This window comes from Protobothrops mucrosquamatus, unplaced genomic scaffold (genome assembly GCF_001527695.2).
Source record: "Protobothrops mucrosquamatus isolate PMUCROS unplaced genomic scaffold, P.Mucros_1.0 scaffold640, whole genome shotgun sequence".
NCBI lineage: Eukaryota > Metazoa > Chordata > Lepidosauria > Squamata > Viperidae > Protobothrops > Protobothrops mucrosquamatus.
In genome coordinates, this window is record NW_015386932.1 from 712519 (window position 1) to 737944 (window position 25426).

Consider the following 25426-nt stretch of genomic DNA (forward strand, 5'->3'; position numbering starts at 1 on the left):
ATGGACGCAAAGAGCGAATTCACTGGTCTTCAGAATGGACTGTGGTTGTGGCGCACGATGGAGTAACTTGGTTAAGGGCGCTCAGCGCCTCTGACATCTCTGGGCTCCTCCTGATGGGCGGATTTTCTGCAAAACTCTGCATTTGATGAAGGGCTTCGTTGGGGGCTTTTATGGGCGTGTGTGTCAAGGTGTGTCTGCCTGTGGTGTGTGTTTCCTTCATTTCTTTTAAAAAAAAAACCTCAAATACATGGTTTTCTATTTATAGTAACTGCTGATATACAGAACAATATACAACTCGCTTCTGCCTGGTCACGTGCGCTTCCCGCGACCGCTTTTCGTGCAATAAGAAAAGGTGCCCTTTCGGAAAAAAAAGCCAGAAAAGAGGTTTTTCTGACCCAGCCACGGGTTGCCTTTAAAAAAGATAAAAGAAAGGTCTGCAACCCCCATCGAGGGGTCCGAGGCCACACTGGGTGAGGGGGAGGGGGAGGAAGAGGGAGGAAGAGGAACAGTGGAACAGCTTCTCCTTGTGCTGGGCGGGAAGGAAATCCGATTCCTTCCGGTTACCCCCGAAACTCTTGGGACGCTTGGAGTTTCTCTGGGACTTTGGTTCCGTTTCTAAACCAACCGGACCTTTGCAGCGAGGAGAAACCAAGGGTTTGGGGTGGGGGAGTAAGCATCAGCCATGGAGAGGGCGGCTTTCCAACCTGTTCTCCTCTTCGAAGCCACATGTGGTGGCAAAGCCCTTAAAGTTCACCAAAGACCACCCCCCTTGGAAGCTATACCGGCTCGTCCACAACCTCTTCTGTGGTGGTTGGGGTCCCTGGAACCTGTCCGTGCTGCGGGAGGGGACACTTCCTGGCCCCCCCGAGTTCTTCTTGGTTTGGCTCAGAGGAGTTGCCGTGAGTCTCCAAAGGGTCTGTTGGCTGCAGCTCCGGACCCTCTGGGGGGGAATCCACAGAGCGGTCCACAGCTTGGCTGCTCTCCGAGAGGCGTTTGCAGGGCTCACCCGTGGAACCGGGGTCCGTCGGTTCGTAAGAGAAGCTCGGGATGGTTAAGTGCTCCCCTCGGCAGGCTGGGGGTGCCCGGCGGTCTGCCTTGCAGGCCGGTTCTCCAGGCTGACCCTCAGCCAGCTCCAAGGAGTCCCTGTAGGCCGTGGATTCGCAGGAGGGCGTTCTCCGCCTCAGCAGGCTGTTCTCAGAGGCCTTGGTGCGCGTTGTGGTGGCGCTGCTTTCTTCCTCCATGGGAGGGTCGATAGAAATGCAGGGGGGGCTCATTTTCTTCTTCCTCCGGATGCCGTGCAGGTACTCGGACTCCGACTGGATCTGGAGAGGCAGCCTCCTCCTTTCAGAGGTGTCTGCGAAGCCACGAGCCCCATGGTCGACCGAGGGGCAGATCTCAATGGAGTGCCGTCGCTGGTCATCCGCCCACAGCGGCTTGGCCAAGAACCCCCGGGTGTCTACGCTGTAGAACTTCTTCAGGTCCTTCTCCTTGCCCTTCCCCATCGTCAAGCTGGTTGTGCTGCAGTTCCTGAAGGGGACAGGGGATGGCGCCGGAGAGGCGAAAGAGGAGTCGGAGCAGTCCCCGCTGTCCAGCTGTGCCCTCCAATCCCGTGCAGAGCTGTTGATGTGGCGGACCTCTTCATCTGCCAGATCGGAGGACTCGAAGAGGGAGGTGTCCAGGAGGCTACCGTGGGTGGACCTCCTGTTTGAGATGTTGTGCTGGCTGAAGGTGTCCTTGTGGGTGTGGATGCTTGAAGGGCGAGAAGGGGAGGGGTGGGGAAGGGGAGGACTGCCTGGGAGGTATGTGGGGGATGGGGGAGGCTGAGGGCCATCCAAAATACTGTGGGACAACTTTTTCAGGGGTGGGTTTTCACGCATCTCAGCCTGGACACACTGCTTTGACTCCACAGCTGAGCTATCCAATGAGTCCTTCCGGACGGCCTCCTGCAAAACGAAGAGATAAGAAGATAAGCATTTCCCACGCAAGGAGGCCACACGCATCCAAGAATGGTACGGTTGGGGTTCATGGTCCTGTCTTCTCTGGGGGCTCCTCTCTGAAGTGTGAGTTAACATGGAAATCTAGGGGAGAGCAGATCGGTCAAAGTTGAGCTGGGCCTTCCCCCGGGAAAGCCCCCTTTCCTTGAAATGGCTTCTCTGAACCCACCTGTGGATGTCTGCAAAGCAGTCGGCCCAAGCCCTCTGCCTTGTGGAACATGCAAAATTCCACCTTCATAGGATGAGAGCATCATGGTGGCATTGCCTCTTGTGATGTGGAAGAGCCAGAGGCCGAGGGGCCCGATCCAGCAGTTGGCTGCCTCAGGAGTCAGTAGTCTACCAGTTGAGGGTCTGCTGACTCAGCAGGAGCAATATGGGAACAAATGACAAGGGGCTGGTTCCAGGCAGAGAACATTGGCTGGGGACATATCAGAAGCATCTGCATCTCATTTAATCTCTGTCCTGAACTCTGGGCTTCCTCCTGCACCGTCTCTGCTCTACAGCCCTTGACTCCTTTTGGTCTCAATCAGAATAGAGCTTGAAGGGGCCTTGGAGGTCTTCTAGTCCAACCCCCTGCTCAAGCAGGAGACCCTAGACCACTCCAGATGAGCAGCTATCCAGTGTCTTCTGGAAAACCTCCAGTGATGGAGCACCCACGACTTCTGAAGGCAAGCTGTTTTCTCTGCCCTTCCTGGCCCTGAAGACATTTCCTGCCCCTGTCCATCAGCTATCAAGCCTCTTTCTGCCTCCTCCCTGCCCTCCCCCCCTGCTAGTGACCACCCGAGACCAGGAAGCTGACCTGTCTACACAGCAGTCTGTTGAAACTGGGGGTGCGAGGGGCAGGGTGAGGGGGTAGAAGCTTCCATGGAGCTCCCATGTTGTGGGTAGGAGGGGGCGTTGTGGGGCGGAAGGCCAACTGTGGGATCCTCAGAGATGAAGAAGTGACCACTGGCTGAGAACGGATGGACGTGACGGACCCTGGAAGAACAAAGAAGGAGATTATTCCTCAGAATTTCTTCTCTTTCTTTCATTCAAAGCTGAACAAATGTCTGATGGAAGCATCTGTTTCCTCTGGCGACCTTTTGGGGTCTTTCAGCTCTTACAGACTGGAGGAGGATCTCATTTCAGAGAGAATGTTTGCATTTTGGTGGAAAATATAAAGCAGTTCTTCGCGTCTCCGTAACGCGTCTGCACTTTTATCCTCAAAAGCGAGCCATGCTACAGCTCTGGACTTCTTACCTTGGAAGTTGTTTAGACACAACAACAACTGTTGGCAGAGCTCGGCAGGCCCAGATCCTGACGCCTTACCTCGAGGTGACTTGTAGGAGAAGGCTTCTAGCTCCCCTTCATGGAGAGGGAAAGGAAGCTTGGCGGGCATCACAGGACGGAACATGTAGCTGTCGTTGGGCAGCGAATGCATCCTTGCCACCGAGATCTTGCGAAGAGTCAGAAGATTCTGGGGCTCCCGAATGCCGATGGCAGCAGCAGAAGCTCCCTGTAAGTCAGCAGGAAAGAAGGCTGAGAATTTGGGAGGAAATTGGGAGCTGGTCATTCTTGGCAACTTTGAGATATGTCAGCAAACTGCCTTTCTGGATGAGGATGGGTGGAATTGCAGACAGCTTCTTTTGCTTGACTTGTTTAAAACCCAGAAGGCTTCTGGGGGAGGGGATGGGGGGAGAGCACATAGACATGACCCCAGAGAGGCTAAACCCCCTTCCTTGCCATGCCTGGGGAGGGAAGCTTCTTCAATCTGCTCCTCTAGCTTTTTACCATGGCTTTATGCTTCAACAGGAGGGGTGAACCCCCCTTGGAAGGGGTCTGTCTCCCATCCATGGTCCTTTCTGGTGTGCCGACCCCTCTGGACATCTCCAGCTCAATTTCGGCATCCATCTCGGCATCTTCCTTCGCCTCCTTGTTGCTTTCCTCTAAGTGCTTCATCAGGACGGCCACCACCACGTTGACCAGGACAAACTGGGCGATGAGGACGAAGGTGACGAAGTAAACAGGGGAGATGAGAGGCAGGTAGCTGAGGCAGTGCTTATCATCCTTGTGGCATTCCCGGAGAGTGTCCTGGAAGAAGGACGTGAAAGCAACGTTATTTCAGGTGGACGGGTCAATTGGAAAGAAATCTTAATGTCCTCCTAAGGTTTCTCCCAAAGATTCAGCATTTAGAGGGAAGCAAATATGGAGTTTCACTGGGCAATAATAGAACTAAAGGTCTATATGTCCTGTGATGGCCAACTAGCAGTCTTTGGGAGCTAATATGGGTACAATGGATGCAGAAGCTTTCCCCAAACTCATAGCAACCTCAATGGCATCTCTATGCACTTATGGCCATCATGGTGAATGGCCAATGAAAGGCTTCTTCTCCTCTATGGATTTTCTAATTCCCTTTTCAAGGGATGCAAACTGGTGCTCCTCACTAAATAGAGACTTCCACAGATTAATTCTACCTTGTGTAAAGCCTTACTTTTCCTCAGAATTGACTTGCCCATCAATCTCATCAGGTCACCACCAAAAAATGTTGATGAGAGACAGAGGACAACTTTTCCTTCTTCCAATGAAGCATATTTTTATGCATCTATTTGGGATACATATTCTGTATTTTGGTTTTGATTGGCTTTTATTCTAGGCGAATAATACATGAAACTGGTGGAGCAAGGTGGCCTTGAGTCTTCTGTACCTCCTTGGGCATTGCTGGAGATGAATGCCATTGTCAACCCAAGCTATGTCTCAGACTGACGTCTAAAGTCAAACTCAAAGTACAGCCATGGGTAAGAAAGTGATGTGGAGGCCTTACCTTCATGATCCCATTCCAGTTGTCCCCTGTTGATACCCTAAAGAGGGTGAGGAAGGCCATTCCAAAGTTGTTGAAGGTAGCGTGCCGACTTAGGCCTTCACAAGGATTTTCCTCGCTGCAGTCTACGAAAGAGCAAGGATGAGTCCACTCTTAGCTACAATGATGGTTTGGAGCTACCTAAGTGTTCCATCATCTGACTCCCAGCGTTCTGTTTTCTGAGTAATACCTTCTCCTGTCCTCTTCATTTACTCCCCTGGAATTCAGTCTGACCTTTCCCTGCTTCTCTGGAGGTACCCACCAGATTCTGGCATCCCCCTTGCCAGGTTGCCTGGTCACTGGTGGGAACTTAGTTGAACTGGACAGTGGCCGAGGCTGGGGTTCTCTCATCTTATGCAAGCCATAGGAACATCTGGCTATATTCTTCCCTTTCAGCAGAGATAGAATGTTCTCTGGAAAGTCCTCCTGGCATATTAACAGGGTCACCAAGCAACAGAAAAAGGAGATGACTCACCTAACTTCCCAAATAATTCTACCCCCAGAGCAGCGTAGATGAAAAAAAGAAGCATAAATAGCAGGCCGAGGTTCCCCACCTAGAAAAGGAGATTGTCAAAAAGTCAGAAGTAAGCTGATATCGTAGAAGGATTTTTATCTTGCTTAGATGGGATTTCTTGCCTTAGCGAGAATCAGTGGAGCTTTCCCCAACCTGGTGTCCCCTGGGCAACTAGGGATGATGGGCAATGACTCATACTAACACAACTGGGGGAGTGAAGGTGTCCTTGCACCCTACATCCACCTGAATCTTTTGGAGAAGAAGCCAGATCTTCACTAAGCGAAAGGCAAGAGCTCAAACTACATTGATATGGTGATTAACCAGCTTGGATGTCTTCCCAAAGCTTGTAAAGATCTGTAATATTAGAAGGATGCGCTCTGTCTATTTGGGCCACTTTCAACAGAACCTGAGTGTGAAGGACATCCTTAGTCAACCACGATTGGTGAAACTGGACTGGATCTACAGAGAAGAAACTTTGCCCCTTGGCTGTTTACTGAGGGTTGAACATTGGCATTGATCTGTTCTGATGGGCTTCTCCAGCTGGGTTGCAGCCTCAGAGGGAATTCCCAGAGCTTACACTGGCAAAGAGAGCCCTGGAGAAGTTGGAGTAAAGTCTCTGAGAGCACCAAGCTCAGAGAGCACCAAGGACCCCTCGTGTCAACCCTGAGCTACAAATAGTTTCCTTTGTTGGTTCTCCTTCCCCTTGTTGCTTGATATTCCAAAGCCACAGGCAAGTGGACTTTATCCCATCATAACTAATTATCGGCTCTTCCTTGGTGCTCTGCAGACAAGTGCCTGGAAGCAGAAGTGGCGGTTCAGCCACTTGAGGGGATGACAACTTGACAATGTCAGGGCTTAATAAGGACACCAAGGCACTTCAGGAAACAGCGCTTTCCTTCTGCTAAGGCGGCCAAATTACAGTGAGCTCCAGCCTGGGGAACATATCCCTTTGCTTCTGGGGGATATCAAAAGAGGGGCCAAGTCTCTTCTCCAAGCTTCAGGTTAGGGATGGGTGAGCCCACCTGGTGGAATATCCTAAGTGCATTTCAAGGACTCAGGAGCCCTTGGAGAGCTGCCCGCCCAGAGTCCCCCAGATCTGCCACCTCTCCAACTGCCTTTCAGCAAAGGTTTAGGGGAGAGAAGCTTATGCAGCCTTGTCCCCCCTGCACCCCCAGTTCCTGGGGTGTAGCAGGCGGGAAAAGGGGTAGATGCTGCTCCCCAGCTGGATTTTAAGCAGACCTGAAAATTGCTTGCAGTCAATTTACACAGCAGCCTTACAGCTGAATTTACAGGGCTGTAGAAACACTGATTTTCCCAGGCCAGCGCCTGAGCAGTTAACCCTTGGGAAAAATCCCATTTCCCCGGAAAGCCTCAGCTTCTCCCCCCCAGCACAGGGCTATGGGGCAGGCCAGATGTGCAGAGGCCTTGTCCAAAAAAGGAAAGAGGAGTGACAAGTGGGGTGAGCAGTGGTGGTGGTGGGGATCAGAGAGGGCAGTGTTTCAATTGACGGAAGCATTGAATTTTTATTTTTTATTTTTGGAGGGGGAGGAGAGAATCTACCAGCATTTTTTCTCATCCCTGTCCCACATACGCTCTCCGGCACGTGAGCAGCCTGCAGATGTCCTCCAGAGGGAGGGCGGAGTTTCTCCTGCCTGTTTTTGTCCCCAGATGATCCTTCCCTTGTCACCCCCAATCTGACTGCTTGAGCTTTTGATGCAGGCTTGTGCCGAGCCCCTTTCCCCAGAATGCTTTTGGGGGGAGGCAAAAGTCAGACCCTCTTCCTGCCCCTCCATGGCAGTTGTGTGTGTGTGTGTGAGAGAGAGAGACGCCTTGCCTGGCTGAGACCAGCTAATGTGCATCTGAGAGCATCTCCTGGCTGTGGGTTTTGCCTTGTTCCCACCGTGGAGGTTCAGAGCATTAGGAAGACTTTCTCCTCTGCTACAGAGGCATGGACAGAGTGCAAAGGCGATCTGGTATTTCATGCCACGAGAACACCTATTCTGTGACATCGCAGAGACAGAACCGAGGGGCGAGCCTGGCCTGACTTTCATTGACGTGGGTGCGAAAAAACTTGGAGAAAAGCTTTAGGACTTGTGGACTCAAAGTCATCAACTCGTTATCTCAAGTGCTGAGTTTTAAAAAAAAACCAGAAAAAGCAAGAGGAGGACAACATTTCGAGCTGCTGGAAATATTGTCCTCAATGCAATTGGGAAATGATGTTTGAAAATGTCCCTCTGGGCATGTAATTTTTCTTTCCTCTTGGGGCGAGACAAAAATGAACATTTTTGGAAAGCTGGAGGCATGGGAGTTGAAAATATATCAGGAGGAGGAGGAGGAGGAGGGTATTGGGTGCTTAAAAGAGAAAGGAAAATTAACATCTGCACAGTTCCAAGTTTACCTGGGGAAGGGCTTGAACCACCGTGTCCAGCAAGGCCCGCATCCCCGTGGCCATTTTCAGCAGCTTCAGCACTGGAAAGCAAAGGAAATCTCCGTGAACTCGGAGAGCAAAATGGGCATCGCCAACGGATTCTTAGCGCATCGCTATGCTTTGGAGGGTGCTGACTTTTCAAGCCTGCCTGATTTTGCTTTCCTGGTAAAATACATGGGAAAATCCCACTGAGGGGCAAACCCAGCTAAGGTTAGAATTAGGTCTCCATGAATTTGGACAACGAAAATGAGCATTGCCAACGGATTCGGAGTGCCTGAGTACGCTTAGGTGCAAAATGGCTTCCCCTCGACTTTGCTTGAGAGAGGCTGATGGGAAGATCATTGTAGCACGATTTGGGGATGCTACAATGGTTAACCATACATGCTGGCTGCCAAGCACCCAAGATTCGATCCCGTGACCCTGGGGATGCTGCAATGATTATAAATGTGGGGGCCGGTTGTAAGTCACCTTTTTCAATGCTGTTGTAACTTTGAATGGTTGCTAAACAAATGCTTGTAAACTGAGGACCACCTGAATATAGGAGGGCAAAGGAAATGGTGCCAGACCCCGAGGTCTGCTCAGAAAGACCCTCACTCGGAGAAGCCCCTCACCTCTAGCAATCCTGAGCACCCTCATGATGCGGATAATGGTGGGGTTGATGGGGAGCGCGGCGTTCATTTCGATCTCCTCCAGAGTAATCCCCATGATGGACAGCAGGACGATGGCCAGATCCAGCTGGTTCCACCTACAAGGAGTAGGAGCAGGAGTAAGGCAAGGCACAGGGGCTGAGCTAATTCAGCAGCCTGCAATGTTGTGACACCACCCCCCCCTTCCCGAGATGACCAGAACAAGCCCAGAAGAAAATCTCCCACCTGTCCTTGAAGAACCTCCGGAAGCCAAAGGCCACCAGTTTTAAGATGGCTTCGACCACAAAGACGAAGGTGAACAAGTAGTTGCAATATTTCAGGGCTTCTTCTAGAGACTGCAAGGAAACACGGGAGGGGGTTGCTTGTTAGGGTCCTTTGATGACCGTGCAAAAGGAATTGAGGTGTGGGGTCTCCAATAGCAGTTAGCAGATGTAAGCATGTCATGGGACCTCTGGACAAATAGTCAGCTGCTCTGCCCTTCACCTGGAAGCTCCACCAGGATCCATCCAGGACTTTCCTTCCTGTCTTCCGAAGAAGCTGTAAGAAGCTCCTGGCCTCCGGCCCTTGGCTGACCGCCCCCAGGACTGAGCGGTCCCTCCTAGCCTGCCCCTGAACTGCCCGCCTGGCTGCCAGTCCTGGGCCCCACCGAGGCTACGGAGACTCAAGAGAGGCTGTACCTTGGGTTGGTCGAAGTGTTCCATGGACATCGTGATGACGTTGACGCCAATGATAAACGTGATGAAAAGGTCCAGGTAATGGCTGGTGCAGAGCGAGTGGATGTATTTTCGAGCAGGTGAATAATCGGCATAGTACGGCCGTCGTTGAGCTTCTGCAGAAAAAAACGCAACAAGGAAAAATCAGCTTCGGGCAGCTTCCTCAGCATTTCCCAACGCAAGCCATGCTGGCACGCAAAACCATGCGAGCTGACCAATGGGCATGCTGTCCATGGCTCTGTGGATTGTGGGTTTTGTAGTGGAGGCCACCCAACAGCTGTGATGCTCCTCCTCCGTCCACCGAGACACGAAGAGGGACTCCACTGCGCTGCAGAATTCTTGGAGGTGAGCTGAAGGTTTTCAGGCTCAGGGAACCCTTGTCTTAAAAGGCTGGGATCCTGCCTTTCCCAAAGCTGCTATCTGGGTGGGATTATTGGGGTATCTGAAGAAAGCAAATCCTCAGGGGGGTCTTTAAAATGAGAGGTGGGGCAGAGAAATGATAGATCATAACAAGCCAGCAATGGATCAACTCCATTCTCCTTCAGGTGTGAGGACCACACAGCTTTCCCCAAGCTGGTGCTCTCCAGGGACATTGGGGTTTAGTGCCCACAATTCCCAGCCAACGAGGATTATGGGAGATGAATCTAATACATTTCAAGGCACCAGACTGAGGAAAGCTGGCAAAAGAATGGAAAAGTAGAAATCTAACACTGGAAGGTTCATTAAGATAAGAGGTGTCCAAATGTAGCAACTTTAAGACTTGTGGACTTCAATTCCCAGAATTTCCCAGCTGCATGGGGGAATTCTGGGAGTTGAAGTCCACAAGTCTTGAAGTTGCCAAGCTTTGGTACCCCTGGTCTAGATGATTTGTTGGTCTTAGCATTGTGGTGTTTAGGACATTCTCCAAACCTTTTAGAAATCCCCACAAAAACCCGGAATTCTGCCTGTTATTCTCAGCCCAAGTGAATATGATCGTCCCCATTTGATTATGGGAGATGCAGGCAGCTGGTTGTTAGAAGGGGGGAAAAAGGCCGGGTGAGCTGGAGTTAGCCTCCTAATTCCTCCAGGGGCCCACCTAGCCATTGCCACCCTCTGTTTCCTGCCCTCGACCCTTTTAATGCCTCCCAGCCGACGTTACATCGCCAAACGTTTTGCTGATGCAAGACCCCAGCCGATTGGAATCTGCAAGCGGAACTAATCACATCAAAAGGAACCCGATTGACTGGTAACCCTTCAGCTATTAATCCCTCCCTTCCATCGATGGCTAAAAAGGACATTTAAGTGTGTGTGTGTGTGTGTGTGTGTGTGTGTGTGTGTGTGTGTGTGTGCGTGTTCCAGCAGGGTCTCTTAGGCAAGTAGTTTGAAAGCCTCGCAAAAGGGGTTTTCTCTCTCCTGCCTGGCTGCCTTTGAGCTCTCAGGATAATTGGCAAGAGTCCCGTAAAGCAGCTCCTGAAGCCACATGGGGGACAGCATGCAACGAGCAGGGCTGATCCTAGCAACGGGGTGCCTTGAAGGAAGGGGGTGATTTTTGATCTTTGGGAGGAAAAAAAAAATAGGGCTTGGGTGGTTGGGTGGGTGAGGGTCTGAAGCAGCAGCAGCCCTGCTGTGAGAGCTCTGCTTGAGCACCATATGAAGATGGAAAGAAGACCAAAAAGTGAAGGGCTGCTCCCCAGGAAAGGAAAACCAACCAAGAATATACCGAGTTTCCCAAAGGTGCTTTTTCGAAAAGCAACTGGACTTCTTTTTTCCTTGAAGACATTTCACTTCTCATCCAAGAAGCTTCTTCAGTTCTGACTAATGACCAGAGGACTGCAAGGAATATAAATCCTTCCATTCCTCCACCATTCAGTCAGAATTGAAGAAGCTTCTTGGATGAGAAGCGAAAAGTCTTCAAGGAAAAATAAAGTTCAGTTGCCTTTTGAAAAAGCATCTTTGGGACAACCGTGACCTGGATGACTGAGACTCTCCGTAGACAACATACTGGGTTGGTTTTTCGGATGCGATCTGAGTAGCTCACTGGCTCACAGTGAAGATTTTCTAGGTTGGGAAGCCCTGGACTTCTCTCATTGAGCTCTTGCGTAGTATAAAGGACTCTGAACTCAGTCAGGACCACTAACCAGATCAGAACTGCAATGTATGTGAAACTCAGTTGGAAGCTTGGACATCAAGCTCTGGGGCCATATCTCTTGGTCACTGCCAAGGCCTCGGATCGAGTGCACCAGAGATACCTCCAGGCTCAGAGAGCATCTTCTAGGTGGCAGTAACCATCTGCCTGAGCTTTGTCTCATTTAATCCAGAAGAGCTAATGCTGGATCCATCGGTCCCTGTGAGCCATCTCTCTTTGACCTTGGAAAGTCTATCTGGCCCCTCATCTTGTGGGAAAGAGAGGCCCATGTGGAGCTCTCCGTGGTGCTGCATCTAATGCTCCACCCATCTCATTTTGCCCTTTAGGCGCAAATATCCTGCTTGTCTTCATCCCATCCTTCTTTCTCTTCCGACCCTTTGCTGTCGCCCAGATCTTGATCTCTCTCATTACTTTCTAACTCATCCAGGTCAACAACTATCCATTCACTTCCTATCTTTGAAATACTGGACTGTGATTCTTGCTGAGTGTTAGGGGTCTACTGGGGCTCACTCTTATCTTGCAGGAGCTGAGACGATGCCCTCAGAGGAACAGTTCTAATGACCACATTGGCCAATCACTGGTCTCCTTAAGGAAAGCCTTGATGAATTCTCAACATGATCCTCCAGGGTCTTCAGAAAATAGTCTGAAGGCCAACCCCCGTGAGGTGATGCCCTGCAGATCTCTAGAACTAGAATAGTCCTAGATGAGGATTAGGGGAATTATAGCCCAGGATATTTGATAGGTTCCAGCTTCAGGTGAACTTGTTGCTTCAATAGAGATGCATGACAAAGTGGTGATCTCCTTCTGGCACAGAGGTAGAACACACAGACATGACACACAAGCTGAAGAAAAAGAACACCAGGGATCTTGGTTGATCTCCCAAATAGTTCAGAGGCAAGCAGGAGCTCTGGAGACATCCCCAGCATGTGAGGAGAAGGAACATGCAGTTCCAGCTTGGGAACATGTTACATTGTAAGTACACTGACGACATAGGAAAAAGCATGACATCCACATCACACACGTTCCATCATGCAATGTCCATTAGAAGAGATGCCAACTCATGCACTGCAGAAGGGGAATACAGAAGGTGCCGGGGGGTGACATAAGCTGTTTGGTGAACATAACGCCCCTCTTGATTACGGGGTTGTAGAACCAACACACAGTCCCATTGACGCCAATGCTTACACTGTTGCACAGACAAATAGGGAACAAACTGAAACTGCGTATTATTCTAAATACTTTTCTGTTCCCCTTTGCTTTGTTTTATGAAGCTTAAGGCTGGGTCAAAAGCTCATGGGGGTCATGGCAGAAACTGGGGTCAAGATTTCATCCGGGAATCAGACCCATCTCTTTGGGCACAGAATGTGTCCCTGTGATTAGAAACGTCCGGGTCTTCTACTCATCACCATTGAGTGGTGGAAAATATGGACACATGTCATGTGCAACATATCCTCAAATTATATCACGCATTCTGGCTGCCATCCCTTGTTAGCAGGGAGAAGCGGATCTTCTCTGACCTTCTTCCATGGTCCAGTCTACTTTCCTATCTGCTTGGCTTTCAAAAGCCAATGGCATGTGTGACTTTGGCCAGAAAGATGGAGGTTCCAGCTCCCACCCAATCACAGAGGCCACTGGAGGGCTTTGGACCCATCAATCTCCAGTCCTGCCCACCCCCAAATATGTAATTATGTTACTTGGTCCAATCCCTGCCCTGCAAGGCCATCCTGCAGGGTTGCATTCCCTCCCTCCCTCCCTGGAATTCCTTATCCTCTAACAGCGGGCTCTCCAAACTTGACAACTCTAAGACTTGTGAACTTCAACATAGCTGGCTGATGAATTCTGGGAGTTGAAGTCCACAAGTCTTAAAGTTGCGCCAAGTTTGGAGAGCCCTGCTCTAACACTCCAGCCTGGCTCTCTAACCAGCCCCTTGGCCTGTTGCCATCACTGGCAAGGAGCACCCTTGTCTCAACATCTGGTCACTCACAGACACACCTCACCAAGCCACACAGAAGCTACAAAGTGTCAGCCACACATCAGATCTTTCTGAGTCCACCCATTTTCTTTTTGAACATATATGCATCCTAATCCCTTGAATGAAAGCAGAACCCAAGAACCTGCCTTCTTCTCAATGGGCCCTTGGCCTATCTCAGTTAATAGAGCCTACGTTGCTATAGGTGTCCTGGCTTCCAGTTTAACATTCTTTCCCAGTCCTTCTTGGAACCTCAGGAGATAAGTCCCAAAACTTCTTCCATGCCAAGAGGGTTTTCTGTTGAGCTATAGAGCCTTCCCATCTCAAGATCTTCCCTCACAACCTTAATTTCTCTGGCTTCGCCCAACTTCTCCTGAATGTCTGAGCTGCTTCTCCTACAACTAACCATCTTCTGGTCTTCTTTCAACCAACATATTTTTCCCACTGTTGCTTCTTTTTTCTATTAAACGCTCCTGCCATCCAACCCTAATATCTCTTCCCTTCTTGACTTTCCTCTCTGTGGTGTATCAATTCTTAAGCCCCTTGGGCAGGTAACACAAAACCTCTATTTTTCTGTTCAGTGCACTGTTGAAATGGAAAGAAAAAAAACCATTTCAAAATATGATTAGGTTTCTGTCTCGACTCTGTGCAGAAACCTGACCGGAGGCCACATTCCGACTGAGAAAATCTTTTGCAGGCTGAACGTGCATCTCTTTTAATGGACTCCATTGAGGGGAACTCGTTTCCTGCCCTTGAAAAGGGGAGGCCTCCTCATTCCTTCCCTTCTGGTGGTTTTCCACATGCATCTCTCGTGGGGCATGCAGGGCCCATGTGCCAAAGTCCTCCAAGAAATTTGCAGCCACTTTTTCCCTGAAACCCTTTGGTGATGCTTTAAGCTGCAGGGGGGAAAATGGGAGTAGCTGAAATTATCTTCAGACACAAAGCAAAACCAGGTGATCAAACTTTATCTTCAGTTGTTAGTGATTTGGGGGTTCCAACAGAGCATCAAAAGCCAGGCCTCAGAAATAGGGATGCTTGCTCCTTAGAGACCCCCAAAGTTATGGTTCCCATGCAGTGAGTGTTTCTTGGGTGCCCTGGGAAAACCAGATCTCCTAGGAGCCCCTTAAGCCTGGTTGTGGAGAGGGAGAAGGGAGTCTTCTGCTCAGTGGTTTTACAAGTACCACAGTTAGGGCTTTGATTTGACAAAACTGGGTCCTATAGGACTCAGATATCCTCCCTGCTTTAGGACTTCTTTCACATCAGACGTTGGTCTGTCTAGTCTATAAAGTCTACTCTAAGTGATGATGTCTGTACAAACCTTCCATCTTAATATTCTGAATTCTAGGTGTTCAGGCAAAACTTCTGCATGGTCCCCCACCTATAATTCTTTCCAGATGTATATTAATGTTTATACTTTGTTCTTCTTGCAAGAACTATTTGCCACCCTGGAATGGTGGCTGGGTTCTATTTCACTCACGAGCTTCAGCCTATCAGTGGTGCCCCCATTCTCCTCCACCCCTCCATTGCGAATGGCAACAGAGAAGGAAGGAGGAGGGTCGCCTCAAAAATGGCAGTCTCCCTTGGGATCAAACTCTCAGGGCCAAGAAGTAGCCCAGACACTTCAGAGCTCAAATCTGTATGGTTCTGAAGAAACTAGTACAGGAGAATATTTGCAGCTCAGGGTTGAAATGAGGGGTCCTTGGTGCCCTCTGAGCTTGGTGGATTTCTTGCAGACATTTCATGACCCAACTAGGTCACATCATCAGTGCTAGAAGAGAGTGGGATTTTTTGAAAGGAGGAGGAGCAGGAGGAGGAGGAGGAGGAGGACTGAAGGGTCCTTTGTGCTCTTTGAGCTTGGTTGTTTTCTTGCACATGTTTCACTAGCCAAACTAGGTAACCACTGATTAACACTGATGATGTTACCTAGCTTGGGTAATGAAACGTCTGCAAGAAAACCAGCACGCTCAGAGAGCACCTAGGACCTCTCAGAAGAAACTTGCACCCAATACCTGCTTAGGGGAACCGTGCTCATTATTCCTATCCATGCTGAGCAGGGATGTTAAAAGAGGAACATGATGGAGCTGAGCCTCGCGCATCAAAGAAGAAAGGATGAGCTGCCTTCTGGCTCTTAAAGCATCTCCAAAGATGGAAAGGAAAAAGGTCTTTTGGGGTCCCATCACCAACCCGAAGGAGACCAGGCAATAAGGAGGAAGGTCGAGATGGGCGTTGGGAGCAGGCAAGTCTCAGAAAGATTGTGATTGTACCGCTGTCTACCGACCAGACATGTATATCGCCTTACTCCTGCGCTTTTTCTCCAGACGCCGCAGCCGTTTCTCCTCGCGTCGCCGGGCCTCCTCGGCTTCCTGGTGCTGCCGACACTTGTGGAAGTTCTCCACCACCACCCCGACGAACATGTTGAGCACAAAGAAGCTGACGATGAGGAGGAAGGAAATGAAGTAGAGAAGCATCCAGAGGTTATGGTTCCGGCTGGGCTGGCGAGGCGGCCAAAAGGCAGCAGGAAGAGGGGAGAGATGGGGGGTGGGGAGACAAGGAACAATGGCGTATGAGCACAATGGAGATGGAGCCCACCCTCGAGATGAGTGGCCGCCAAGGTCCAGGGAGAGGCAACCCTTTGACCTCTAAAGGTTGAGGCTGGAGCTTCCTAAAGAAGTTGGCATCTTGACCAACTCACTCCCTCTCCCGTGGAATATGGCCAGGATGCCCCCATGGCATAATCAACTAGCTAGCCCAGCTGCCTTAAATAATTGCATTCTGGTTTTGGAATAGCGCCTGTTTGAGTTATTTCTGATTTTAGTTGCATGTTCTGCACCCCGACAGGGTAACAACAGGGAGTCTAAGATTAAAAAATAAAAACTCAAAGAGAAGACTTCATACTGAGAGGAAGGGAACTTTCCAAAGACAGCTTGGATCTGATAATTCTTGACTATCTTTGTTTTGCTTTTAAACTTAGTTGCACTGCAGGATGTTAAGTCATTTCAGACAAATTTGTTTTTTGAAAGTGAAAGACTTGAAGACTCTGGGACTGTCTTTAATTTGTTTCATGGAATGGCTGGATAAGCATCCCTGGGTCAGGGGAGGAGTGAGTGGGAGAAGACATCATGGGAATTCTGGAAACTGGAGGTGAGGCCCACCTGGGCAGCGTCCCCTGTTCAGGAGGTGCCTTCAGGGACAGCCACAAAGGATTAAATCTCTCTGGCAGTGTTTGAATGACATCACCCCTAACTGCACTGTGATGCAGGGTCTCCTGCTTGAGCAGGGGGTTGGACTTGAAGACCTCCAAGGTCCCTTCCAATTCTGTTGTTCTGTTATCTTCTTCTTCATCATCCGTGTGGGTGGCCTGCATCACCAAATGGTTATCCCCTCCCCGTTGTGAATAAATGACTAGCACCTTAGCCAGCATGTTGACCCTATCATTGATTGCCAATCACTGAGCTGCACATGCATGTGGGAATGAGTCTTTAAGCAACTCCCCATGAATGTTCTTAGGATATTTAGTGTCTACCTGCTGGTCAATCCCCACGGCGTCCAATCCATCATACATGATGTTCACCCAGCCATCTTTGGAAGAGAGGACGAACAAGGACATCAGGGCCTGTGAAAGCAAAGAATGCAGTTCCTCTGTTTATAAAAGTGGAATTTTCAGTTTTTGCTTACCTTTCAGTCAATTGATAAATCAGATCCATCTCCCCAGGCTATATGTGATACTTTCCTGGGGAAAAGTGAATATGGATGGCTATAATTCACATAAATCAAAGCTCGTTAGGGTCCTCCATTGTTTTGAAGAAGACCAAGACCAAATGTTTGAGAACTGCTGCTCTAGAAAAAGACAATGTTTCTTTCTTCAACTCTGCAGGATAAAGTGGGTTTTCCCTGTCACAGTTCTGCCCTTGGTACAGCATGTCACTAGAGATCCATGGGGATCCACCTTAACCATGTCCAGAAAATCTCTGAAAACCCAGTAATCTTCTCAGCCCTTGGGAGAGGTGGGTGTAGGATTTGTTTTCTAATTTGGTCTGGAGTATTTCTTCTGAACATCCATCCATCTTTGATTGTTCTTCTTCACTTTTAAAATTGTAAGCCACCCAGAGTGTCTCCAAGTTGGGAAGCCTCTAAAGTGTAACATTCCATTAAAAATTCAATTAAGTTTAGAAGATGGAGAAGGTTGCTTGGCTGGAGAAACTTCCTTTCTGTCCTCCTTCTCCTATCCACCTTACCTGTCCCAAATTGTCGAAGTTATACTTCCGCCGGATCCATTTGTAGTGGGCTTTTCTGCAGTCGGATTTAGTGGAGATGTTTCGGATATCAGCTCCCTCACAGTGGTAGAACTTGCCCTTAAAGAGCTGGGAGAAAACAGAATCAAATCAGCAGGCGAGGTGGAGGATCTGGTTTTCAGCTTTGACTTGGAAGGCAACCTAGATTTTGATGAGACCCTCAGGAACGGTTTGACCACAGGAGAGATCTGGGTGTCCTTGTGTTAGAAAGAGGGGCGAGGGGCCCAGTGTGGAAATGGGCTTCTTGCAGCACTGGAACCTGAACTAGGGAAGGTCTACCTGGCCTTGTGAGAAGGTGCTGAGTGACTGGATTGAATGATGGGTGCTAAGGAATCATCCATCGTGCAGGAAGGCACGATGGTCTTCACAACCAGGCCCAGGAATGTCCAGGACACAGAAGGTTGGTCACTATTAGTGCAGAAGACAGGGCTCAAGGAGTCCCTGCCCTTTCCTGGACTGTCCTTTAGAAGTTTCTTTTATGATCCAGGAAAAGCAGGAAGACTTTTTTCCAAGTCAAATTGTAAAGGATCACATCTTAAAGGTGTAAGAAGGAGGACACATAGACCTCAGCTCCAGCAGATCATGGTGAACGCCATCTGAGATCTATGTTTCACGTTCAGGCCAAGACAAACCAGGATTTATTCCGAGGCAGAATGAATAACCCTCAAGAAGAAGGACAGCAAGAAATCTTTCAGTGGGTCTTGCTCAGCAGAGGGAAGTGTGGTGAGAAAGTCTTACCTGTACTCCTAAAATGCCAAAGATGATAAAGAAAGCACAACAGATCAGGACGATGTTGCCGATAGGCCGGAGAGAAGAGATTAGCGTCTCAACTACGAGTTTCAGACCTGGAGCTCTGCTGATGACCCTGGATTGGAGAGGAACATATTCTTTTTTCATCCCAATTCCAGACTCCCCAAGAAATATTCAGTCCCTCAGAAGAAACTACCAATTGGGAAGCAACAGAGACCTTTGAAACCACATTTTATAACTTTTAAGTATTCTGGTTCTCTTCCCCCACACCCCATCCCTCATTTCTGATCGCATGCATGGCTGCATGATGAAAAGCAGGATCCGAAAGGAAAGAGAAGCAAGCAGAGGAAGTCTAGTTTGGATCTTTGAGGACATTGCTGGAGAATGGAGAAGGTTGGGTCCTTAATGCCGTCTCTTGCAGTGGAGAGAAAAAACTCTCCTCCCATGCCCAGAGGAACTCGTTTAGGGGCATGCTTCGTAGGGACAAAACAGCTCCCCAAACTTGAACTTCACCTAATCAATGCTTTCAGATGCCCTCGGAGACTTTTCCCCCTTGGTCGAGATGGGCCTGGGCTGGCCTTTTGAAATCTTAATCTCTTTAAATGCCCAGCCAGTCCCAAGACCCATCTCTCCCTAAGAATATCCCAGCACAAACCTCACCCCAGCAAGAAACAGATGGACCAGCGGTGGTGCACCACGGCTGCTTCTTAGTTTATTTCCACCAAAGCAATCAGAGACCCCTGCTGCGTTGTTTTTTGGGCCTCGTTTTGCTTTTTCTGTGGTCATGATGTGAAGCAGCAGACTCCCACAGAGAGCAGAGAAGAATTCCCCCAGCATGTTTCCCTCCTCCTCCTCCTCCTCCTCCTCCTCTTCCTCCTTTCTCCCTCTCGCTTCTTCTCTTTCTCCTCCAGACGCCTCGCTTATTACTGGATGGCAAACAAAAAGACCAGCTCCCTTTTGCCTGGTTTCAGATATGGCAAATGTTGTCCTACTTTTGACTTTCTAGCAAGCTAAATCGCTCCTCTGTGGTTCTGAACGCAAAACATCTGCAGATGCCGGGAGTTCTCAAATTATTATCCATCACAGTTGGAATGCAAATTCACTCCAGGGCAAGGGGTCTGCTGTGTCCCTCTCTGCCATCTTGCTGGACAACCCCCCCCCCTTTGGGGCCAGGTTTGGGGTTCCTGGAACTGCTGCCAGATCTGCCATTGAGCACCTTCAGTGATTGGCCTCAGACGGCTTTGAAAAGGTCTGGAAATGCTGGGAAAAGGAGTGTTTATCTCGCACCAGGCAGGATTATGCGACCTACTGCAAACAAGGGCAACCCTTCTACCTGCTGGGAAGAACGGGCTGCTTCGGCTTTCGAGACAGGCACACGCGTGTAGCTGCTAAACGGGAAAGCATGCATGCTAATCTATGCACCACAGGACCCCGTGCCAGAGACGGCTGGAAAGCCAACGCTGAGTTTTTCCATTCAGAGTCTCATTGCTTTTGTCCTTCTGTTGATATGCAGCAGAATAAGCAAGTTCAGCTCAAAGCCAGATAGGCAGAGCCAGTCTGGTGGTTGGCCAAAGCACGGGCTATGATACGCATGATGCCTCAAGTTAATTAAAGCACCATGCCACATTTGGATGCAATTTGGAAATGACCAGGAATACACCAGCTTAGTCTTGTTCTACAGCCAAGAGTGGGAAGGGACATTGAGGCATTAAGAAAGGTCTACCAGTTGCAAATGGCGAATTGTAGCCCCCCCCAGCTCCAAATGAATCTTGAGAGTTCTCCAAGGCTTTCAGACCAAAGAATTTGCCAGTGAAAAGAGTTTGAGAAGAGATTTTGACTTTGTTTCTTAGCAAGAGTTGGTTTGGAGATCAAAACGACCTCCCTAATTGTTCAGGTCTGGGAGGCTGGGTCCTCCCCTCCTACTCCTGAGGAGGAAAGGGATTAGCTCAAATGCCTCCTGCTTTGATAGAAGGCAGCTAATACCGTAAAGGTCTTAAGGTGCGCAGCAGCCGAAGTACTCGTAGGATCCCTAAAATCTTGGCTCCGCCTGCTGATGCCATGGAAACGATGATGTCAATGATGGACACAAAGACCAGGATTCCATCCAGGACGTTCCAGCTGCTCTGGAGGTAGGTGTGTTCCCCGGAGAAGAAGCCGAGAGCCACAACCTAGAAGGAGAATGGGATAGGCTCTTCCAGGCACGGATGTTCATGCTGCATTGAAGCTCAAGAACCATTTCACTGGAAATGAGACAGAATCTGGACCTGAACTGTTCAGGAGGGGGGGGAGGGGTCTTTGCAAAGAGTACAAGCCAACCACAATCTTCCACCACTGCAGAAAATTGGCTTGAGTTAACTTTTCTGCCAGATGCGAGAAAAATTGACAGGAACCACGTTGTTGCTGCAGTGGAGAAGTTCTTGAATGCAACGTCTTTTATAATTGGGTCTCCCTCAAGAACATCCTCCTTCCCCTCAGTGAAAGTAATAAAGTGTGAATAATTGTCCCTCCTTGATCTATCCTCCCATTCAGTAGAACGGATGGACCTACACTTGCCGTACATTAATCCAAGGGGAACCAATTGGAAATGCAGCGACGTTACCTTAACCATCATCTCAGCAACAAAAATGGCCGTAAAGATGTAGTTGGAGACACTCAAGAATATCCGTTCCTGCAAAAAGGAGAGAAACCAGCAGTTGAAATCCAAACTGGCAAGGGACTCAGCCCCTAATCCCAGGAAATCTCCATGAACCCTCTCCTAGGTTCCTGAATTCTGTGCCAAAACTGCACAGTTCACCGGATCATCCTGGTAAATCCTTTCTCTACCTTGTTTACCTTGCAGGGGTTTTATGAAAATTACTGTTTGGAGTGCAAGTCACGCAGCCTGAAGCTGCTTAATCGTTTTTGGGTGGTTTGGGAGTTGGTGTTTTTAATTGCGGGGACATTAGCCAAGTCGTTTTGAGAAGTGGAAGAGGAAAGTTAGCAGCTAGGCTGCACCTTGGGGAAACACCTAGTTTTACCCCAAATAATTTATCTATTCAGTTTCGGGAGAGTTGTCAAATTGCCCAGTAACTCAGCACAAGGCAGCTTTTTCATCCTTGACTCTTTGACAAGCAAAGATGCAGCTCCTTCCTTGACAGGAGGCAAAGATGTTAGAAAAAAAATTGCTTCTGCCCTCCCCCCAACTCCAAGAACTGCTGGGGGCCCACCGTGCTGTTGGGATCGATGTCCGGGCGTTCCAAGGCGATGGTGATGCAGTTGAGGAAGATGAAAACCAGGACCACATGGTCAAACATCTTGTGTGCGATGACTTTCTGGCAGTTGGCCCGGAGGCTGAAAGTAAGGCAGGAGGGGCTGGTCAGTTGCCCCCCAGGACCCCAAACATTCCTCTATTTTTTAGGCCAATAGGAAAAGGGCACCCCATGCCCCACACCTGCCCCTTTGGATAGCTGAGCTGCAGACTGTGCAGGCTGCCCTGATATTTATAGCATGTCACGGCTCCCAAATTTAGGAGATCCTTATCTTTAGCTCGAGTTAATGCTCTCCCCACAGCTGTCCTGCAAGGGAAGTCCAGGGAAACCCCTCCCCAGGGAACCCGATACGGTCCCTGTGATTCAGGTGCCCCAGAAGCCGCGGACCCTGTTCTTCTGTTTGGTCAGTTCCATGGGGACATTCAACATTCAACTACCTCACTTTGATTTAAATATCCAGGGCACCCTGATAATTTTTATTGGCTGTTAAATAATCAATATTCAATAGTAATCAATAAATCAGGTTTCAATAAATCAGGTTTCAATAACTTCCTGGTCTGGTCCATCTGATGAGGCTGGCATCAATCTTGCATGTCTGGTGATGGTCCCTCAACCACCTCCCACTCATAGTTCAGTGAGTTATGGAGGTGTCAGTCTGAGCCTTTTTTCAAATGTTAACTAAATATTTTGGACTATTTAAAAACGCTTCTCCCCGTTTTACATAGGCGACAAGCCCTGCACTGCTCTGCCAAGGTCACCTTCCAAGACAGGGAGTATAAAAACCTTCTGGAGAGACCAGAAAGGATGTCCAAAGGAGGGCGCCAAGGCTTGCTCTGTTCAGCCCAAGAGAAAAAAATGAGCCCTTACCGATTCTGGGGGGAAAATAAGTAGAGGGACCAGTCCTCATGATTCTTGCACCATTTGGGCTTGTAGGGCTCCAAGCTCTTGCGGATTCTGTAGCAGAAGCTCTGGGTGGAGGAAGAGGGAAAAAAGGAAGGAAGCCCCCTTGGGAAATCTGATCCCGAGAGGCTCCCCTCTCCCCACCTTTCTGTTATCTCCCTTCAAGTCTGGCAGGCAGTGGCCGCTTGCACCCGTGGCCGTGGCTGGGTTGGGTTGCACGTTCTCATAGGTTTGGGACTGACAGCTGTCCCTGGCCAGCTGGAGGAGTGTAGGAATGTCACAGGAAGGGACTTCCTTTTGACCAGTTGTGGGGTCTTCCCTTCCTACCTTAAAGAGGGCAACATTCATTCCCCTCCCCCCAGGCTACCCTTGACCACTTAAGACGCTGTTGGAGGGTGGGAGTGGCTGGAGGCCCCTTGCTTCCAGGAAGAGCTGGCCTCTGGCCTCACTTGGGGGGGGGAATGAAGAACAAAGGCTGCTTTGGACTTACATCTTCCATGTTCTCATCGTAGTCGAAGGGATCCTCTTTGCGGCTGTCCAGGTGCAGGTAGAGCTCGCTGGGCACCTGCAGCATCTTGCCGTTGCAGTCCTGGTACTCGAGGGGCAGCATGGCTACCGGTGGGTGCACTCCGGGCACCTGGAGGAGTTCTGGCAGGTCCAAGCCACCCCGGCAGTCCAGGGACTCTGCCCGGTGGTGCAGGGGGCGGCGGCTGAGGGTGCTGAGCTTGGTCTCCTCGGCTTCATCGTCCGTGCTGCCTTTGCCCTCCCCCGAGAGCAGGGACTCCCGCTCGCCACACTGGCTCTTCTTCTTGAGGCTGGGGGCCCGGCCCAGGCTGTTCCAGCTTGAGCGGCGGCTGCCCCAGTTGGCACAGGGGGAGCTGCGGAGGCTGGACTGGGAGAGGAGAGGAGACCAGGTCAGGGTTTGGCAAGGAATCCTTGCAAGTGTAGCCCCAACTTCAGAAGGTGGAGAAGACCTCCGTCCTACTTCATCCTCTCAGCTCAAAGATGCAGCAGGATTTCCTGGCTGGAGGTTTCTTCTCCACCTTCTTCCCAGCACCCACCTGCCCCAAATGGAGAGCAGTTTTCCCTTCCCAACCCTTCCCTGCCCTGCCATTTCTTGGAAAAATACCAAAGATTTCTGGTCAAAGTTAAGCGGGTCCACCGAAACGTTGCTGCCCCTCCTGGAGTCCCCAAAAGGGTAGGCTGAGTCCATGTGTGGAGACCCCTTTGGGGTGGGCATGGGGGTGGCTGCGGTGTGCATGATGATGGGCGGGGGCATGCTGCCCTTGCCCTCCAGGTGTCCGTTGGGCGTGACGGCCAGCGAATACAGCTTCATCTCTGCAAGGGAGGAGACAGGACCTTCTCAGCAATCTCTGGGCAAGACGTTCTGAACCTACTTCTGGCCTTCAGCCACAACCTCCACCCACAGATACCTCCACATGAGCCAAGCAGACCAGCATCCCAGGAGAAATTGTTCCCACATAGATCTAGGTTTTCTCCACAAGGAAAAAGGTGCTATAGGCTCTTTGAGGTTCTGACAACTTTGCTGGGTGAGGGAGAAGGATTGAAGATGTTCATGAAAAATGCACAGAAATAGGAAGCTTTGCAGAATAAACAGTGTTGGAGGGGACCTTGGAAGTCTTCTAGTGAAACCCACTGCCCAAGCAGGAGACCCTACACCATTCTGGACAAATGGCTGTCCATTTCTCTGATGGGCAATACAGAAATTCTTGGGGAGAGAAAAAGAGAAGCAAGTAATAAAGTCCCAGTTGACCCCATCTTCTTGCTTCCTCCGATGATCCTTCCAAGGTAAACATCTCCGCCTAACCGGGCTGTTCAGAGCTTTGATCTTTTCCCTTGGATCGAAAGGGAAGCCCTCAAGGGTTGCCTCCCCAGCCAGCCACCTCTCCTTACCAGAAGCACGGAGTTCCTTCAGCTTCTCAAACTCTTCCTCAAAGTTGGTCGATGTTTTGTCTTCGTCTGTGTCAGATCTGTTGGCATCGCCCTGAAGTGCCCCCAAAATAAAATAGAACAAAAGGTTGGCAACAGATTTGCAGTTATGCCAGGTGAACGGAGCTATCTGGAGTCAAACAAAAGGCAAATTTTTGTTCCTACGTTTTGTAAACATTTATTTTAAAAAAGGCTTATTTCACGGCTCCTTGGTTTATCATTCCTAACTCCTCATGGAAAACAAAGGTCTGTTTGGAATAGACCCTCCTGAGAGTTGGCATACAACAATTCTTTCTGCTGTTGAGCAATAATGAGATTTGGGGACTTTTAAAATGTCCATCTGCTTACTGCGAGGTTTCCTCTACCAGGTCTGTGTCCATGTTCTAGCTTGCTGCTATTGTTTAGGCCAGGGGTCTTCAAACTTGGTCCTTTTATGACTTGTGGACCAACTCCCAGAATTCCTCAGCCAGCACGCTGGCTGAGGAATTCTGGGAGTTGAAGTCCATAAGCCATAAAAGAGCCAAGGTTGCCTACCCCTGAACTAACCTAAGAGAGCTATCGTGGAAGGAACTGCTGGCCAATATCTTTCACTGGACGGAGCTTTCCTGCTTCCTACTGACTCTTCAGGAAAAGAAAAGGATTTCCTGGACATTTAAATCACAGCTCCAAGGGGAGTCATCCCCACCACCAAATCCTCTTCCCACCCCTGCCATCGCCAAGCCTGTAATTACATATTTATGCCAAGCAGAGATGGAACTGCCCATCCCTAGTTCCGTAGAATCAGGCCATTTATGTGGCCAAGATACTGGAAAATCTGGAAGACAACTCTTCATTACAGCTTATGCAATAATAACTTATTTTGCTGAGTAAATTAATGGGTTGTGTTCTTGTGAAGACATTTGCAAAGAAGAGGAAGGTTGCTCATATTTGGAGCTAGGATGCTTTGCTGTACTAGAGGGATGTCAACCAATTCTTCTGGATGCTTTGCCTCAATATGACCCCCGGTTCTTGGACCCCATCTTCTCCTCTGCTTAGCTGTTGACTTATGCCCAATTCAAGA

General features: G+C 49.6%; 1 protein-coding gene across 1 annotated transcript in view; it reads right to left on the minus strand.

Moving 5' to 3' along the window:
* Positions 1–776: 776 nt before the first annotated feature.
* The window catches only part of CACNA1H (calcium voltage-gated channel subunit alpha1 H), a 59285-nt gene continuing 34635 nt past the window's right edge, over positions 777–25426 (minus strand). Inside the window, exons 13-35 of the mRNA XM_029284479.1 lie at positions 24331–24421; positions 23546–23754; positions 23083–23308; positions 22907–23043; positions 22384–22484; positions 21475–21598; positions 20868–20936; positions 20252–20436; positions 18257–18383; positions 17462–17587; positions 16750–16839; positions 15526–15718; positions 9097–9248; positions 8645–8754; positions 8384–8517; positions 7743–7813; positions 5306–5384; positions 4795–4916; positions 3790–4064; positions 3303–3469; positions 2794–2972; positions 1894–2078; positions 777–1749 (exon numbers count right to left, since the gene is read on the minus strand). Coding sequence (XP_029140312.1) covers positions 777–1749; positions 1894–2078; positions 2794–2972; positions 3303–3469; positions 3790–4064; positions 4795–4916; positions 5306–5384; positions 7743–7813; positions 8384–8517; positions 8645–8754; positions 9097–9248; positions 15526–15718; positions 16750–16839; positions 17462–17587; positions 18257–18383; positions 20252–20436; positions 20868–20936; positions 21475–21598; positions 22384–22484; positions 22907–23043; positions 23083–23308; positions 23546–23754; positions 24331–24421 — 4125 coding nt within the window. The remainder of the gene's footprint in view (positions 1750–1893; positions 2079–2793; positions 2973–3302; positions 3470–3789; positions 4065–4794; positions 4917–5305; positions 5385–7742; positions 7814–8383; positions 8518–8644; positions 8755–9096; positions 9249–15525; positions 15719–16749; positions 16840–17461; positions 17588–18256; positions 18384–20251; positions 20437–20867; positions 20937–21474; positions 21599–22383; positions 22485–22906; positions 23044–23082; positions 23309–23545; positions 23755–24330; positions 24422–25426) is intronic.